The 17,626-nt window shown below is 39.9% G+C and overlaps 2 protein-coding genes across 2 annotated transcripts in view; both read left to right on the top strand.

The window, feature by feature from the left end:
- Window positions 1-2,249: 2,249 nt before the first annotated feature.
- Window positions 2,250-5,425, top strand: txndc15 (thioredoxin domain containing 15). The gene is made up of 6 exons (XM_079566535.1): window positions 2,250-2,424; window positions 2,953-3,254; window positions 3,599-3,745; window positions 3,896-4,059; window positions 4,168-4,298; window positions 5,051-5,425. Exons 1-6 carry the CDS (start codon window positions 2,334-2,336, stop codon window positions 5,245-5,247), a joined length of 1,032 nt encoding a protein of 343 aa, XP_079422661.1. The 5' UTR covers window positions 2,250-2,333; the 3' UTR covers window positions 5,248-5,425.
- A 1,395-nt stretch (window positions 5,426-6,820) lies between these two features.
- Window positions 6,821-17,626, top strand: part of LOC306970415 (pterin-4-alpha-carbinolamine dehydratase 2) — a 95,759-nt gene continuing 84,953 nt past the window's right edge. The window contains exons 1-2 of the mRNA XM_079566394.1: window positions 6,821-7,015; window positions 9,429-9,560. Of these exons, the coding sequence (XP_079422520.1) occupies window positions 6,917-7,015; window positions 9,429-9,560 (231 nt within the window). The 5' untranslated portion in view covers window positions 6,821-6,916. The remainder of the gene's footprint in view (window positions 7,016-9,428; window positions 9,561-17,626) is intronic.

Consider the following 17,626-nt stretch of genomic DNA (forward strand, 5'->3'; position numbering starts at 1 on the left):
TTTTTTTTAAACATGTTTTTTTGAGCCAAAGATTCAAAAATGTCAAGGGCGCCAATGTAAACGGAGGGCACTGTATCCGAAAAGAAAAGCGTGTAGTCTTCCGTGCAAACCGTTGCGTGCCATAACTTTCACCAAATTCATAACTGAGAAAACTCTAATGTTAATTGTCTGAATCCTCATCTTGTCTTTGTAGCTGGTTCCAAGGCCCCCCCCGAAAAAGACAACACAAACAAAACAAAACAAAACGCGGCTGTCGAACCCCCTCTTTTTGCCATGTCTGACTTGTATCGAAATCTCAAAACTGTTTGCACTTTTGTAAATTTTCTCAAAATGTAATATATGTCAAAAAAAAAGATAGAAAAGATTTGACACGACGGATGTGTTTCTTTTTTTTTTTTTTTTGCTTTTGTTTTTCTTGATTTTATTTTTTTAAAAGAATAAAGAAAAGCCCACATGTTGCTGGTTTTACACGGTGTTCCCTTGCCCTGAACATTTTAAAGGCATCTCTTCTTATACAGCTCTACAAAGCATGGTGTATACTATAAAAACTCAACTCACAACTCCAAATGAAGTGTATTTAACCAAACCATTTGAATAATAAAGACAAATGTGGCTCATCCATGTCGGATCGCCTTACTTTTTCCACGCAGGAGTCTGAATCTGTCTGATCTAGTGATGTTGTAGTCGTGTGTGTGAGAAGCAGTGGACCACGACAGCAGCCCTGGAGGAGGTTCTTGAGGCTCTTCAGCTGTTTTGAAGGAGCTTTTGACTGCAGACGGTGAATGTGAATAGGTTATTAATTTGCTTCTGGAGTTCAGCCAGTTCATTTCACAGACTGCAGCTCTGTGATGCATGTCTCTGGATCTCTTTATTCCCTTTGAAGCTATGCAAAACAAGCCTGTATAAATATAATAAAACTGACAGCTCAGAAACTAAATAAGACACAAAAAGGCTATAATATAGAAAACAAGGCCATGAAAGCGTACAGGGTTTTCTGTCTAGGCTTCAGTTTACACCATTGATTTGGTTTAGGGTGACCAGATTTTCCAATTTGAAAACTGGGACACAAGAGGGAATATGCTGCAGGGGTTTCAAACTGGCTAAACTGTCTTTTTGCAATGATGAATGGTAAAACTGTCAATGACTTAAGACATGCACCAATCCACACCGAGATTTATAATTGGTTTATGCTTATACTTATAAACTACACTTATACTGTAATTGATGTTGATTTGAAAACATTCATTTTCAAGTGAAGTGTGTTATTTCCGGGACTACACTGGCCAAAACCGGGACAACTGTGACAAATCAGTGCTTTTGGAGAAATCTATCGGAACGTGGGACAAAGGACTCAAAACTGGGACTGTCCCGGGTAAACTGGGACATCTGGTCACCCTAATTTGGTTACATTTTACTTTCCTCCTGTAATCAATCAGGAGCTTACGCCACACAACTCATGTCTCCATGCAACGGGTTGTAATAATCATCAGTGACGAAAATAAATATTTTGTGTTTTAATAATTGAAACCGAGAAACCGATTGTCCTGGTAACTCAACTATACAGTATATATTCCTTATGTTGTATCACCCAATTTGTAGGAAATATTTTATGGATAAAGGAATGGACACTTCCCAACTAATTTCTGAAAACAATATTTTTGTGGAGATCATCCAGAGACAATACAACTCATATTGGGGGGTAATGACGATATTAACTTTATTAATTTACTCATCCTTTTGTTAAACTTTTATCTGCATAAATGTAAATACTCCAAGCAGAAACCCAATATTACTCATTGTTATAGTGATACTCTCTTAAATGAAGATTTAGGAAGGCTCTGATCACAAAAAGGCTTTGAAAACTGACAATATTTGTTCAAAATACAATATGTTTGAAATTATATAATCGTATGATTGCAATATGCCCCCGGGCACATTCTGTTTATTTTTGTATATATCTGTATGATATGCTTGTTATATTAAAAAATAAAAAATTATTATCGGTGACAAAGCGCCGCTCTATGGCTAGTAGAGGAACTACATTCGAAATACTGTTCAAAATAAATCCAATTCTAAGAGACATTACAAAAAGTAAAAAAAAAAAAGGGAAAAAAAAGAGAAAGAAAATAGTATATTGATTGCATATTAACTAGATTTTCTCAGTAAACCTAACTAAAAATAAAACAAAAAAATAGCGGAAGTTATCCCGGAACTTGTTGTGGTGCGTCACTGAAATGGTTCCGTTCTCGACTGTTCGTTCCGCTCACTGCGTCCGTCAACAAACATGTCTTGATTGAGCGGCTTTTTCTGCCCGTTTTGTCTTTGATTTCACAATGAGGGGGCCGTTGAATGCTCTCTTTGTTTGGACATCTTTATTCTGTTTGCTGTATCATTCAGAGGTCTTGAAATCCACGTCGGCACAGGGTAAGTCAAAGGTTAACGTTACAACATCAGCGCTGAGCTCTGCTAACGTTTCACAGCAGAAACAAAACTATCATCTTAAAACCTCACTGATCCTCAAAGAGTATTATACATTGTTCTGTGCATAGCAGCTGGTTTAGCCCTGGTTATTTATCTGCAGCCCTGGGTTTAGTTCTGGTGTAGCCTTGGTTCGTCTACCTGCAAGATCTCTACTAACTTACTGGTTTGATCTGGTTTCTTAACGCCAAGCTCGTTGTTTTTGATCACTGTAATAAAACAATGTAATGTTTATATGTTATATGTTTGTACGGGTTTCAGAGGGATGTTTTCATGGCAAACGCAGACATGTATTAAAAAGAAAGAAAGAAAAACAGAAGAGTGTAATTTGGTATATTGGTGCATCCTTTCCTAAGTTCTGATCTTGTTATTGAAGATTGAAGTAAATACAGAAATATAATGAAGTGTCCACAATTGTCTTTTTTTTATGACCTGTTTATCTGATAACTCTCTGTTTATCTTGTTATTCGCTAGAGAATGAAGATGTCCTGGACTATGGCGTGTCAGAAGAGGCTCTGTCTGACCTGGAGAACATCCCAAAGTTTGTGGAGTCAGAAGAAGTGGACCCTTTACCCAGAATGCAGTTCAAAACGGCGGAAATCGCTGATGCCGTCATGGGGACGGAGGCGCCCATCGATCCAAAAGAAATCCAGTCTCTGTTCCCCAAGAATGTGCAGAATTCTCAGGCGCAGGGATTCTCTCCGCCGTGTGACGAAGCTCAGTGCGAGGCAGAGGGGCAGTGGGCGGAGCTGCCCACCACGGAGGGAACAGAGCAGGTCCGACACATACTGTGGATTAAATATTTGATTTTTTTTTAATTTGGAATGGTGCACAGTCAACTTCCTTTAGGGCTTTACAAAACTTGTTTAAGAAAAGACAACATCTAAGGTAGACTTTATTGCCCCCTTTTCAGATCTTGAACCGGGAGCCTTATAAGCCTACAATGATAATAACTACATAATCCGTTTGTGCTATATGAGTTTTTTGTTATTCTGACATGTTTGCTAATCTAAATCCTTCCTCCCAATCATAGCAGTTGAACCTCTGCGCAGTATTTCTTCGACGGCCATCTTTAAATGTTATGTCTGTCTTTGTGCTAAATCTGTCCTTTTCCGTCCAGGTTTCTCTGAAGGTTGTGCATTCGGACGCCTCGGCTCCCGAGGAACACAACACGACAGAAACCACAAAGACGTACAAAGTCAACTGTGACAAAAGGAACATCACAGGGATGGACGTCTTCACCGTCCAGGTCCTCAACGGATCACAGGCAAGTTGTTTTATTCTCAATCATTTGTCCAATCAAAAAATAATGACATTGACGACTAAATTAATCATTAGTTGCAGCCCAGCCCACTTTTTTTTTTTAGAAGGAGTTCACACACAGTCTTAATGTACTGATTTGATCTCTCTCCTCTAGGACCTGATGGAGTTTCTGAACGCGAACGGCTCCGAGTGCTCCGTGGTGCTGTTCTTTACGACCTGGTGCCAGTTTTCTGCCTCTTTGGCCCCTCACTTCAACGCTCTGCCCAGAGTCTTCCCCAGCATGCACTTCTTAGCTCTGGACGCCTCTCTGCACAGCAGGTGTGTTTGGGAATCCAGTTAACCCTAACCCTCAGCATAGAAGGAACACATTTGAAGCTCTAAAATGAATCCAGTACAGTACTGCTCACATACTTTTCTGCTCTCCAGTCTCTCCACCAGATTTGGGACGGTTGCAGTGCCAAATATTCTCCTGTTCCAAGGAGCTAAACCCATGGCTCGATTCAACCACACAGACAGAACCCTGGACACTCTCACCTCCTTCATCAGCAATCAGACAGGTCTGGGCTTTAAAGAAACAACACTTAAGAAAGAACTGACCAATATTTTGCAAAGTTATACTTGGTTTCATGTCTGCAGATGGATATTTATCCATAATGCAAGAACCTTTTTTAAAAAGTGTCTTAAAACATTCAAAAATTCTCAGTCCGGCAGGAACATGATATTGTAGCATGTGACATGTGTTTCTAATTATAGCCAGGTTTGATGACATAATGCCAGTAGTAAGTGTCATTTATAAGCAGTTTTGTAAGGGATGAGTCCAATGTGGTCTTTATTTAAGCCCCATATGCAGGACATGTCCACTTTAGTGTTTATTGCCACAAACATTTTTCTGCAACTGTTTAACACATTATCACAGCCCAGTGTTACAATGTCATGGATTGGGCTGGATGATATGGCAAAAGAAAAAAAATAATCACATATGTAATTTTCTTTCTCATTTTTTCATAATGAAATAAGTACATGCAGCTGATTTCCAACTCCAAAACTAGGAGCTTTTTCTGCCACAGACATTCCCCAGCCCTAGTCATGGGTTTAAATAGTGTTAATCATATCAAATATACATATCAGGTCAACTGCAGTGGTGATGGGCTAACATAGAGCTGAGGCCATGATACAGTAGGTGAAGCTGGAGTTTGTTTCCGGGTTGAATTTGTGCCTGAGCTTCATTAGATATAAAGTTTGTCTCGTGTCAAAACAGAAGGACAAACCCAAAGGACTAAACTTAAAACTGTGCTTGTTGTTGGTGCAGGATTTGAAGCGGGCCCGGACAGAAACGTCACGGAGGCGGATCAGACGGGCCCACTCAGCGGTGTCCCGTTGCGGGGCGTGGACTGGCTCCTAGTCTTCTCTGTCCTGTTCATCACTGGGTTCAGCCTGTACGCGGCGCTCAGGACTGACAGTATCCGCTGGCTCATCCCAGGACAGGAGCATGAGCATCAGGACTGAATCCGGACTATTTAAGCCAAGACTGTCTGGCGCTCTGAGGACTGACTCTAACCACTGGCTCACCGTGGGACAGGAGCGCGAGCGCCGGGGCGGAACTCGTGAAAAATACTTTGATTTGGAGTGGTTATACTACTGTTCGTTGTGTGTTTTAAAGATGTTAGTAAATGTTAATATGATCGAACTTTGTGTGGCCTTTTTGCAGTGGGTAATTAAAGAATGGATTTAGATGAGGACCAAACCGATTTAAATCTCATGTTCGGCTGCCTTGAGTCAGCATCTCCATGGGAAACACTTTTCTTTGGTCATTTTTAGGAACTTTTCAACAGTAAAAATATCCACGCAGTTACGCAGTGTGGCTTTCAAGCACATGTACGTTTTGGAGAATTCAGTTGCAGACCCGGGAATTGAACCCACAGTATGTCTAGAGGCAGACTCTGGAATTTACACTCCCACTATTTCATATGTTTGTTGAAAGCAAAGTTTAGACTATTTACCCAAACTACAACAGAGGAAAACATTTCTGCAAAGTTTTACTCATTTCAAACAAGAACAAATAATTTACAGAGGTGGGTGCTACTCTACCTACTACATTTACTCAACTTTTTGAAGTAATTGAGCTTTTTGCAAGTTGTTTTTTTCACACAGTACTTTTTACTTACTTGACTAATATTAAAATGAAGTATCTGTACTCGCATTTGTGTTAAACACTTGTAAATCACACTGAGTAAATCTATAATTGACAAATCTTCATTTTGTGTTTTGTTATTAACTTCAGTGTTCGGCAAAATTGTAATATATCGTTGCAGCTTTAAAAATGTATGTTTGTATTGTGTTACAAATTACTGTTTCAGAATGTACCTGAGTTACACTACTTTCAGTTACTTTTACGTTACTTTTGGCAAAATACAAACTGAAAATAGTAATAATGCCACCGAGCAAAAGGGCAGTAGGAGATTCCCTTTTCCTTGGCCTTCTTCCATCTTGTCTTCTTAACGATGTTTGCTACAACTGCAGATCTTATACCAGGGCCCAACTTTATTTAGCATGCTGCGTTTTTATTTGGGGGAATTTGGCATTTTCAATACAAACCATTTAAATGCACTTGTAAAGACTAATATATTACTGCATTTTAAGTAAAATGTTATATTCTTGAGTTACTGAAAAAAATAATATATTCCTGTAATTCGTTACTTTTGAAATACGTTACCCCCAAGACTGCTTAATTCTTCATAATGATTTCTTTTTACATGATGGTGTTTTCACATTATTTCACATTTTGCCTCTCAATTTCTATCACTACTGAAACATGAATCCAACTTTTACGCTTGAACTGTTGCTCACTGTGCTCAAGTAACTATATATATACTAATATTTAGGCCGCTACTTTTGACTTCTACTTAAGTAAAATAGTTTTAAAGTTAAGTTACTCTTGCTTTAGTAAATATCGTGGCTACTCTACCCACCTCTGATCATGTATGATTCATTATTGAAGACATGGGGAACACTATGGGTTTTTACCGAGGGCCCCACACACTTTTGTACCGCCCCTGCACTTGGTTTGTTTACACCCGGACCCACGTGTGCGCCCTTTGCCCCGCCGCCTGCAGGTCCATCCGACGGGGAAGAAGAAGTAGCAGCAGCCCGCTCTTCTGCGGCGTGGAGGAGCCTCATGTCCCGGATAGTCTTCAGCCTGAGGGCGGGCAGCTCATGGCCGCTCAGCCGTGTGTCGACGCTCCTCTCCCGGGGTGAGCTCTGCTCCGCTCCCATGGTGAGTTCGCTCTTAAATGGTTTAGCATATTAGCTTCTGTTAGCGGTGTGCGCTAAAGCTAAAGGCTAATCTTTGCAGAGGGGGCAAAAAACGCGACGTGGGAACTGTTATGACGTTGACCAGGGGTGGACTCGGACTAAAAAACAGCCCAAATTAGCGTAATTGTGCACTTCCACAAATACATGTTTTAACCTCTTACCACCCGCCTAAACCAAATGCATTCTGTCCTCTTTTGACTCATTTGAAAGCTAAGACCCACAAAACTGACCTTTTTCCTCGCGCTGTTGCTGTGTTGTGTCACCTTTTGTATGTTTTTTTAAACCTTATTTTTTAATTTTTAATGTAATTTTCGTTGCATTTTTGTTGAGTTTTTGTCACATTTTTGTTGAATTTTTGTCACATTTTTTTTGAGTTTTTGTCATTTTTGTTGAATTTTTGTCACATTTTTTTTTGAGTTTTTGTCACATTTTTGTTGAATTTTTGTCACATTTTTGTTGCATCTTTGTTGAATTTTTTGTTGTGTTTTTTTTGTCCGTGTTTTTTCTCACGTTTTCATTCTCTTTTTCTCGCTATTTTGATGCTTTTCTTTTTTAGCTTTTAGATTTGGGTAAAGCTTGGTTGAGGCGGGACTGGTGGCCCTCGAGCCAGTGGCCCTTCTGTGCTCTTCCAGAATGGACCCCCCTGACATTGACAGATGTGTGTTTTACAACGACAGCTGGATAGGTTGTGTTCAGACTTTCTCTAGAGTCTCTGGGCCATTGAGAGCTACTGGAAAAGCTCCGTTACTGTAAATTTAAGACTACTCGAGATTACACAGAGTGTAGGTGTGTATGTTGGACACCGACTGAATCTATTTGAGCCGGCCCTAGCTTATTTGGTGCCATGGGCAAGAAGATCGCCCCCAGGCCCCCCCAAAATCCCCCTTGAAAAGAAAAGAAAAAACATGATCATGAAAAAAAGTCAATCATTCAATTATATAGGCTTTATATAAAGTATGGACAACACATGCCTTTCTCTTTTTGCTTATATAGTGAGGTAGACATGTTCAAATATCGTCTACTGCCAGTCTCAGCTGGGCTCTTAAAGGAGCAGGCCACCGTTCTTCCAGACTGTGATATGTTCTTACCTGAGCTTAGACGAGTTGATACGTACCTGTCTGGTCTCTGTGTGTTCCCGTGGAGGAGCGTGGTAGCTTCCAACTTCACCCCCGTTTGGAGCCATAGGAATATACAGGGAGAGGCCCAATGCTAGCAACATCTTTGGTCGTTTTGCCTAACTGAGGGCACACAGTTCTTCCATACTGTGATATGTTCTTACCTGAGTTTAGACGAGTTGATACGTACCTGTCTGGTCTTTGTGTGTTCCCGTGGAGGAGCGTGGTAGCTTCCAACTTCACCCCCGTTTGGAGCCATAGGAATATACAGGGAGAGGCCCAATGCTAACAACATTTTTAGTCGTTTTGCGTGACTGAGGGTACACACAAAGACCAGACAGGTACGAATCAACTCGTTTAAACTCAGGTAAGAACATATCTCTGTACGTGAAAACGGTGGCCTGTTCCTTTAAGTCAAAGGCATGTCTTATTGGGTTTTGGTCATGTGACATAAAATAACGGCCATTTTGGAAACATGAATTGTGTCAGGTTCATAAACACTATGACACAGTGTTCTGGCACAACTGTTATTCTGATACGATTCACGATTGACTGGAAAACCATATATTAGATGATATATGGTCCTGACAGTCTTGAAGCTGCAGTCACTACCATCTGACGCACAATATAACGTGAAACAAATGATTTAAAGAGGGGGTATTCTGTTTTTTGTCAATCACATAGCACTAGTCTATATCACACTACAATGATGACCAAACCTTCTGTTGGTCTGTAAATGCAGTAAATTAGAATAACTGCCTTGTATAAAATCGCTCTCTCAAAATGGCTGTAGTGAATGTCTTGAAATAGGCCTCTGTCTCTTTAAGAACCTCTGACCCTTTCCGACACGCCCCCTCCACACGCTGTCTGTGGCATCAGTGGGGAGGGGGTTCTGCTGAGGAGCAGTGGTTGGTTACTCGGCTGGTGACGAAAGCTTGGAGGCGTCTCCAGGAGGTGGGGGCGTTCCTAGGAGGACTCAGGCAAACCTATCCCTAAAATGGCCGCCAGCAGAGTTTTTACAGATGACTCAAAAATACGTGAATGTGCCAAGGCAACACTTCAGGCATGTTTTTAATGAGGGAATGACGTAATAACATGATGTAAAGCTTGAAAAAGTCGATTTTGCATAATACCCCTCCCTTTAAACCCCTTCACAAACACAGCATGAGCACAAATGTCTCCACTGTTCAGAACACTGCGGGATGATTTGCACTTGCGATCTTATCTCGGAACTGTTGCTCACTGTGACTTGGGTTGCAGTCGTCGAGCGCTCACTGGCTGTCCCCCGCAGAGAGAGAACAGTCTCTGACGGAGCTGCGAGGGGCGGGATGGGTCCAGGTGGAGAACCGAGACGCCATCTTCAAAGAGCTGTACTTCAAATCATTCAACCAGGTCAGACTCTCGACACTCTGTTCACCCCTAAGCCTGATAATGTCAACGTTGAAACTTATTATTTTATTTTTAGGAACAGACTCTCCTAACTTACATTATTTAATTTTTTTTTAGGGCTCAGAGTCTTTTTTTTCCACTCACAAGAATCACATGTAATTACGATTAAATGAATCACAAAATAAATCATCATAATAATCACTAGAGAGAGATTTTCTTTAGATTTTCTTTTTTCCATTTACCTATAAATAACTTTTTGGTTTCATATAAATATAACCTAAACTGGGACCATATTATTGCTCATAGAATATTTACAACCACCAATCACCTTCTTAGTGTGCTGATGGTGCAGACTGGTTACCTCACTTCCATCAGTCTACCCCAGGGCAGCTGTGGCTACGATAGTGGCTTACCACCACAGAGTATGGAGTGAATGAATAATGCAATGTAAAGCCTCTGAGTGTCCAGAAAAGCGCTAAAACCAATGCATTATTATTATAATTATTGTTTTAGATGCAATTCAAAATAGTCCACATAGTCATTTAGTCCTATTTAATTTACAATAATCTAAAATATGTTTTGTAAATAGCCGACACTACCTACTTAATTGTGTGTTTGTGCTTGTAAGGTAAGTTCTCTTCTATTCAAAATTCCCATTGTAGGACTCCACTGTCAGCCCTTTCCCACCAAGCTGGTGCCGGTGCTGGTTCTGGGCCAGTTCCAGTTCCAGTTTCAGAACCGGTTCTTTTATTTTCCACTGATAAAACGCTGGCTCTTGGTTCCAAAATCTGGTGCCGGTTGGGAACCAATTAAAAAGCTGGACCAAGAAACGAGCACCGGTGATGTCAGCGGCTGGGGGCGTGGCTCTCTCCTCCGACAAACAATCAATATTAGTTAGTTTGTGCTTAGAACTTCCTGGAGAAGCCAAAACAGTCTCTGTGGAGGAAACTGTTGTTTTGCTTTATGCTCTTTAGCTAAAACAAGAGTTAGAAAGAAGAAATCAAAATGTTAACGGCTGCTGTGACAGAAACATACACTTATTTTTCTGTATTTTATAACCAGAAGTGGCTGTTGTAAGATGTCACTATCCATGTTTGATGTTGACTTCCCAAAGCGTTGCTATGACAATAGGCACAGCTCTCATTTTGGTGGAAAACCAAGTCAGTATGGAACCAACCCGGCACCAGAACCAGCCCAGAACCAGCACTTTGGTGGAAAAGCCCTATGTGTGCTTTTGTTCACTTCTCAGCCTAGTTAAGGTTTATCCTGTCCCGCCCGCCATAACCCCGCCGTCTGGGCGCATGGCAAAATCGTTCGAACTTCTGCTTTTCTCCTCTGCATTCACGTTATGATGGATTTTCTTTAACAGAACATAAAAAGTGAAAGGATGACCTACTTAAACAACGTATTCATCGAAAATAGCTTGAAAGAGTTTGTCACCAGTTTCCTCATGCTGCGTATGGATCAACCAATCACAGCCCTTCAAAAAATAGAGAAACCAAGGAACTCTCTGTTGAAGTTAAAATGCCTTTATTATTATTATGGCATGTCTAAATGAATGGAGCGCCACGATAGCCCCAATCACAGTGCTGGATGAAATAACCTGGTCATTCAGGATGTTCAGGTCATCAGCCGGTCTCACTCTTTGGGCTCATAGTGTTGCTGAACATCCAAAGTGAAGGACACACTTTTTGGTCAAACGCTGTATCTCCTCATGTGATGTAAGACAGTAGTTGCCTGTTGTTCCACAGTGTACCACTAGATGGAGTCACAAAGCTACGGTACAATTAGCATAACTTCATTTCACATCAGGTTTGGCCTGTGGATTTGAGCTTTGGAGTTGTTTTATGTATGATAATATGTAAAAGAAAAAAAAAAAAACATGGGAAAAGAAAAATGATATCTTAGACTTGTACTGAGCCCTTCAAGAATATATTAACCTCTTAACTCCCACCTGAACAGATCCCATTTTTTCCTGTTTGGCTTTACCCTAATCAAAAAGCTTCTTGGGAAAAAAGCACCAAAACGGCCACAAAAAATGAGAAGAAAACAAGGATGTGAACGTAACAAAAAAGAGACAAAAACTCAACAAAAATGTGACAAAAACTCAACCAAAAAGTGACCCCAAAAAAAGGGACAAAAATTCAACAAAAATGTGAAAAAACTCAACCAAAAAGTGACCCAAAAAAAAGTGACAAAAATTCAACAAAAATGTGACAAAAACTCAACCAAAAAGTGACAAAAAATCAACAAAAATGTGACAAAAACTCAACCAAAAAGTGACAAAAAATCAACAAAATGACAAAAACTCAACCAAAAAGTGACAAAAAATCAACAAAAATGTGACAAAAACTCAACCAAAAAGTGACAAAAATTCAACAAAAATGTGACAAAAACAACCAAAAAGTGACAAAAATTAAACAAAATTGTGACAAAAACTCAACACAAAAATGACAAAAACTCAACAAAAATGTGACCAAAAAGAAAAAAAAAACATTAAAAAAAGGTGACACAACCACAGCAACAACGCGAGGAAAAAGTTTTGTGGGTCTTAGCTTTCAAATGAGGTGTTACACAGGTCTATATAATGGCCAAAGAGGACAGAATGCATTTGGTTCAGGCGGGTGGTAAGAGATTAAAGAGGAAAAAAATGAGTAATAAATGTTTTCTGAACTTTACTCCATATTATTCAATTATCCTTATACAATTAGTTGTATTCGTAGCTGTAATCCGATTAGATTTTGCAGCCTTGGATTTGTGACTTAAGATACTCACAAAAGCCTATTCTATTCTCTGTTTAGGCTTGTTTTTAGTCCTAATTAGTTCCCATTTTAATTTTAGCACATGAATTACCCCCCAGTCACACGTTTCCCCCAATAAAAAGCTATTGTTTTCACAGACACGCTGACGTTCCCCCACCAAGGACACAGCACTCCGCTCAGCCTTAAACGAATAAAAGTGTTGCCAGATCCGCGCGTGTTTTTCAGCCCGCGCCACTTAGCGGACTTCCTCTAATCTGAAAGTTAGTTGTTTTAGCCGCTGTTTTCGTCCGTTTTTTTTTTACACTTTTTCTTTTTTTTGTGTGTGTGTGTGTGCGTGTCTTTTTTTGAAGTCGGGCCCCGCGCTCCGAGACGTCAGACTCGCTCAGCCCTGAGCCGAGCCAGACGCCCAGTTGGCAGTAATTGGGGTTTCTATCAGAACGATTCCTTTCACAAACAAATCAAATTGGTTAAAATGTTTCATCTGGGGGGGGGGGAGAACCGCTAACAAGACCGTCCCTCTGCTGCTGCTGCTGCTGCTGCCTGTGCAAACGTCTCTCTGTCTATCTTTTGTTTGATTGTTTCAGGGATTGACATTAGAGGTTAAATTAAAAGCTCTTGTTGCTCCATGTCTGACCGGTCTGAACAGCTCTGTACTTGGGGGCAAAACTATATACAAGCCAATTATACGAGGGAGCCCCTGAATTTAAATGTTAGTCGTGATAAGGGCTGGGTATCGTTAAATGTTTTTCGATACCGATACCTGAACGATACTTTTTTCTTTACACATGCTAAAATATGTGTCATATGGAACCATGAAATACATTAATAATGTTATTTTATTCCTTTTCCTTCAATTTAATTTCTTTTGCATTCTTTTGCGAGGACAAAAGGGCTGAAAAAACACTTTCCAAGTTTTCTTATTTTTTTTCTTCCATTTTAACCAATTTATCCCACGTTTTTCCCCCCAATTTTTTTTTGAGATTAGTCATTTTTTTTATTTTACGGCCAGACAAATTAACAATCAATGTTACATAAATGAATAAATAAAAGAAAAAAGAGAGAAAAAAAATTCAATGAGGAAAAAAAAAGAAAAATGAAATAATGATAATAATAAAAAAAATAAAAAATGAAAACTTTAAATAAAATAAGAAATAAGATTTTATTTTCTCCAAATTTTCCATATTTTCCCCATTTTTTTTTTTACATGTTCTTTCCCCAATTTTGCCCGCATTTCTCCACCCCCACCCCCCAATTTTCCAATTTTTGAAAAAAGTTTTTAAAGTTTTACCCCAATTTTTCCACTTGTTTTTCCCAATTTTTCCACTTGTTTTTCCCAATTTTCCCCCTTTTTTCAATTTTTTGGGTAATGCTGTATATTAAGGTGTGCTCATTAAGTATTTATAAGGTACTAATAAGCATTAATAATATGCTTGTAAAGTATTAACACACTGCTTATTATGCTTTTATCTGTTTACATACTAATAGGCCATTAATAATAGGCTTGTTCATAGCCAACCCTTACCCAAACCCTGAAATGATTACTAATGCTTATGAATACTTAATAAGAACACCTTAAAGGGACGATACGGAGTTTAAAAATGTTAAAAGTATGTTCCTCCCCCTACATGTTCCAGCCATGTCCTAATGTGTAGAATGAGCTCAGACCTGTTCACCACAACTGCCTCTAAAATCCTGCACTGTCACTCAGAAAGGTGTTACTTCGGGTCTTAATATAGAACCTGCAGTTACGCCTAAGCCCTGAGGTGGCAGTAGTGAGCATAAAAATGATCAACTTGTATCTAGTCCCTTTAATCTAAAGCCATACCAATTTTTTTCAACTTGTGTTTCTTTTCTTTTTTTTTTAAATGTTGATGACCAACAGCATCAAAACTTGAATAAAAATTATTTTCCTGCTTTCAATACTTGCATTTTGTCGATGCCAGTAGTAACTAAACCTTTTTTGATACCAGACTGGTACTGGTTTAACTCTACACCAGCCCCCCCCTTGTGGTCCAAACTCATTCCTAACTTTCCAGACATATTTGTAGCATCTCAAAAACAGATTTAGTTCCACTACTAGAAAAATAGTCCAGTATAGTGACTTTGATACATAGATTTGCAGGGTTTTGGAAAACAAAAACTGTGTAGTAGTGAAGGGCTAATAACTTCATTTTAGTGATCATTGATATACACATGAATATTCAACTGACATTTCTTCGACACATTTTCCTGCCTCAGTATATCGAACTTCAAATTTGCTCTGGTGACAGGCCGCGACCCGAATGACCTGCCCTAGAATATGAGCGCACGCTTTCATAATTGTAACTGAATTTAGATTTATTGCACTGCCCTAGTTTCAATATGGAGCTTCAAAGCGACTCCCTGTGGAGGTCAAAAATAATGTTAGTTGTCGTCGTAACTTGTATAAACAGTCGCTATGGCATGCAGTACAGTTTTATTTGTAACGGGGGCGGCTTGGTGGTGCAGCAGTAAGCGCTCGTACCTCCCAGCAGGAATATCCCTTTCTGGATCAGTGGGGTCTTTTAGCTTAGCATGTTCTCCCCATATCTGCTCTACAAACACGAACAACTCAATGACTCCATTGAAAAAGACAATCTGAATGTGGACTGATGTCTCCAAAATAAATAAACATAGAGCCTCTAATGGTCGATTTAAAGTCAAATTTAAAGATTGTTTTTGTTCTATTGCAATGTTTTAATTGGGACTGGGACAAAATATCGGATCGGACTTGGATTGCAATACTTTTTGCTGCCAAACCAAGTATCGATGTTTAATCAAGTATCGCAATGCTTTAAATACTTTCATCATCACTCTTTCAAGTTGGTCATTTTATGCTCACTACTGCCATCTCAGGTCTTACGCATAACTGCAGTCTATATATTAAGCTCATGCATGACGGCACTTTGGAGGGCCGTTTTGCATCATTGCCAAAACACCAAGGGCCGAACTTCACCATTGTAGCCTAAAGTTCAGAACCATTTGCTGCAAATGCCAATGTTCTACATCAGTGGCTCTAAAGTGGTCTGACTCCGAGACCCGCCACTACCTTAATGACAAGCTGCCACCCAAATAAAACTTTTCATATATCACATAAAATATTGTATTTACGACATGTGTTTTTATTGAGCAAGCTGTAGATTTGCTTTTAAGACTGAAATTAATCAAAACAAACCCAATGATATTAATTTGAACAGACTCCAGTGTGTTTCCGTGTAGTTTCAGACAGTTTTAGAGTACTTTAACAGGTATTTGATCCCATATTTGCATAATAATAGTTTCTCAAAATCATATTGGGGGCCAGAAGTTCTGTGCTGGAGGGCCGGATTTGGCCCCCAGGCCTGACGTTGTCTACAACTGATGTAGGGGGAGGAAAATACTTAGTTTTAACATTTAATAATAATAATAATGCATCGTTTTTTCTGGACACTCAAAGACGCTTTACATTGCATTATTCATTCACTCCATACTTGGTGGTAGTAAGCTACTATTGTAGCCACAGCTGCCCTGGGGTAGACTGACGGAAGCGAGGCAACCAGTCTGCGCCATCGGCCCCTCCGACCACCACCATTCACTCACTCACTACATTCACCAGGCTTCCTGGTGTTACCAAACGGTCTCCCATCCAAGTACCGACCAGGCCCTTCCCTGCTTAGCTTCCAAGGTCTGACGGGATTGGGCAGAGCAAAGGCGGTATGACCACAATTTTTAAACTCTTTTTTTAAACTCCTTATCGTCCCTTTAACACTTCAATAAATATCAAAAGGCATTTGGTTTATGAACTTTGAACACATGAGTTTTTACAGTTTTTAAGTTAAACATATTACTTATCATAGTTACTTGCTAGATTGTAATACGTATCGGATCGGCCGGTGAGTATCGTGATACGTATCGGATCGTGATAAAAGTGGATCGTCCCTAGTTTTAATCTTTATCTATATCTTAACAAAGATATTTCAAAACATTTCTATCGCTTAATGTTTTACCCCCCACCTTCACAGAGCACCTTGTCTTCAGTTCGGCTTTACCCAAATCTGAAAGCTTCTTGACTGGAGATCACAGCCTACAGGCCAGTGAAGCACCTCATCTACAAAATTGATCTAAACGGATCTTTTTCCTCACATTGTTGCGTTCTCGTCACATTTTCCATTGTTTTTTTGTCGCTTCTAGATTTGGGAGAAAATGTGGTCGGTTGGTGGTGTTTTTTTTTTTTTTTTTATGATTTTGTTTTTTTTTGTAGAATTTGGGCATTTTGTTTTACTAGTAACGGAACTGTGATCAAGCCACAAAAATCTGACCAAAACATGTCAAATAAGCAACAAAAACGTGATGAAAGCACAACCAAAAACGACAATCATAACAAGGAAGAAGCTAAGATGAGTTTTAACTTTCAAATGAGGCGTTTCACTGGCCTATAGTCTGTAAGCTCCAGCTGAGAAGCTTTAAGATTTGGGTAAAGCCGAACATACGAGGTTGAAGCAGCCTAGATATCGCAAACAATTGACTTTTATTGATTTATTTGACAGGGACGTTGCACCACAAACGTGTCGCACAGACCAGAGAGAGCTCCGAGCTCATTTTCATCCGTCGTCCCTGGACAGAGGCAGTGACAGCCCATTTATACAGAGCACATTCTCATATCGAGTCCATACACAGCCTAGAATACAGATCAAACGCCCCACGGGCAGAAACGAGAAGCACCGGCACAGGGATCGCCGCAGAGACGCTTCAACATATAATATTTACGGTAACTTGATTCATTATTTATGTATTATTTACAACTCTTCAACAGACACCGCGAGTACCAGGTCTGTTCTACTGATCACACATCTTTCAACCATCTCTTCAAGTTCAATTGAAACAAAGTGCTACACTCTGTTACTGGGCAAAGAGTCCCACATCCAGAGAAGCAATTGAAAGAAAAAAAAAAAAAACTACTTGAAGAGTTCATTTGCAAAAACAGATAAGTGCCACTGAGCGAATTCAAGGGTCTGCTTGTCATTTTCTCTCTGCGTCGAAGTGTTTAATGACCAGAGCTTTTTTAACGCCAGGATCAAAAGTTGGAAGTCGGTCGTGAAAGATCCCAAACGTTTTACGGAGATGTGTGTTATTGCAGTCCTGTTGTAAGTGTGCGGCGGCGGTGGTGGAGCCTGCGACCGTCCCGGTGTTTGACATGAGCTCACCGCTTGCCTCTTGTTCCTCTCTCGCTCTTTAAACTGTTTGCACTGAAGCCCCCGAGACGAGAGGGACTCTGGCTCTGCTCCACCAGACACTTCTCTCCACCAAGAC

This window comes from Gobius niger, assembly GCF_951799975.1.
Source record: "Gobius niger genome assembly, chromosome: 11".
Classification (NCBI taxonomy): domain Eukaryota; kingdom Metazoa; phylum Chordata; class Actinopteri; order Gobiiformes; family Gobiidae; genus Gobius; species Gobius niger.

Coding starts and splice junctions, on each gene's coding strand:
- txndc15 (XM_079566535.1), top strand. CDS start 2,334: ATGAGGGGGCCGTTGAATGCTCTCTTTGTTTGGACATCTTTATTCTGT. Junction 2,425..2,952: donor GAAATCCACGTCGGCACAGG/GTAAGTCAAAGG, acceptor GTTATTCGCTAG/AGAATGAAGATGTCCTGGAC. Junction 4,299..5,050: donor CTTCATCAGCAATCAGACAG/GTCTGGGCTTTA, acceptor TTGTTGGTGCAG/GATTTGAAGCGGGCCCGGAC.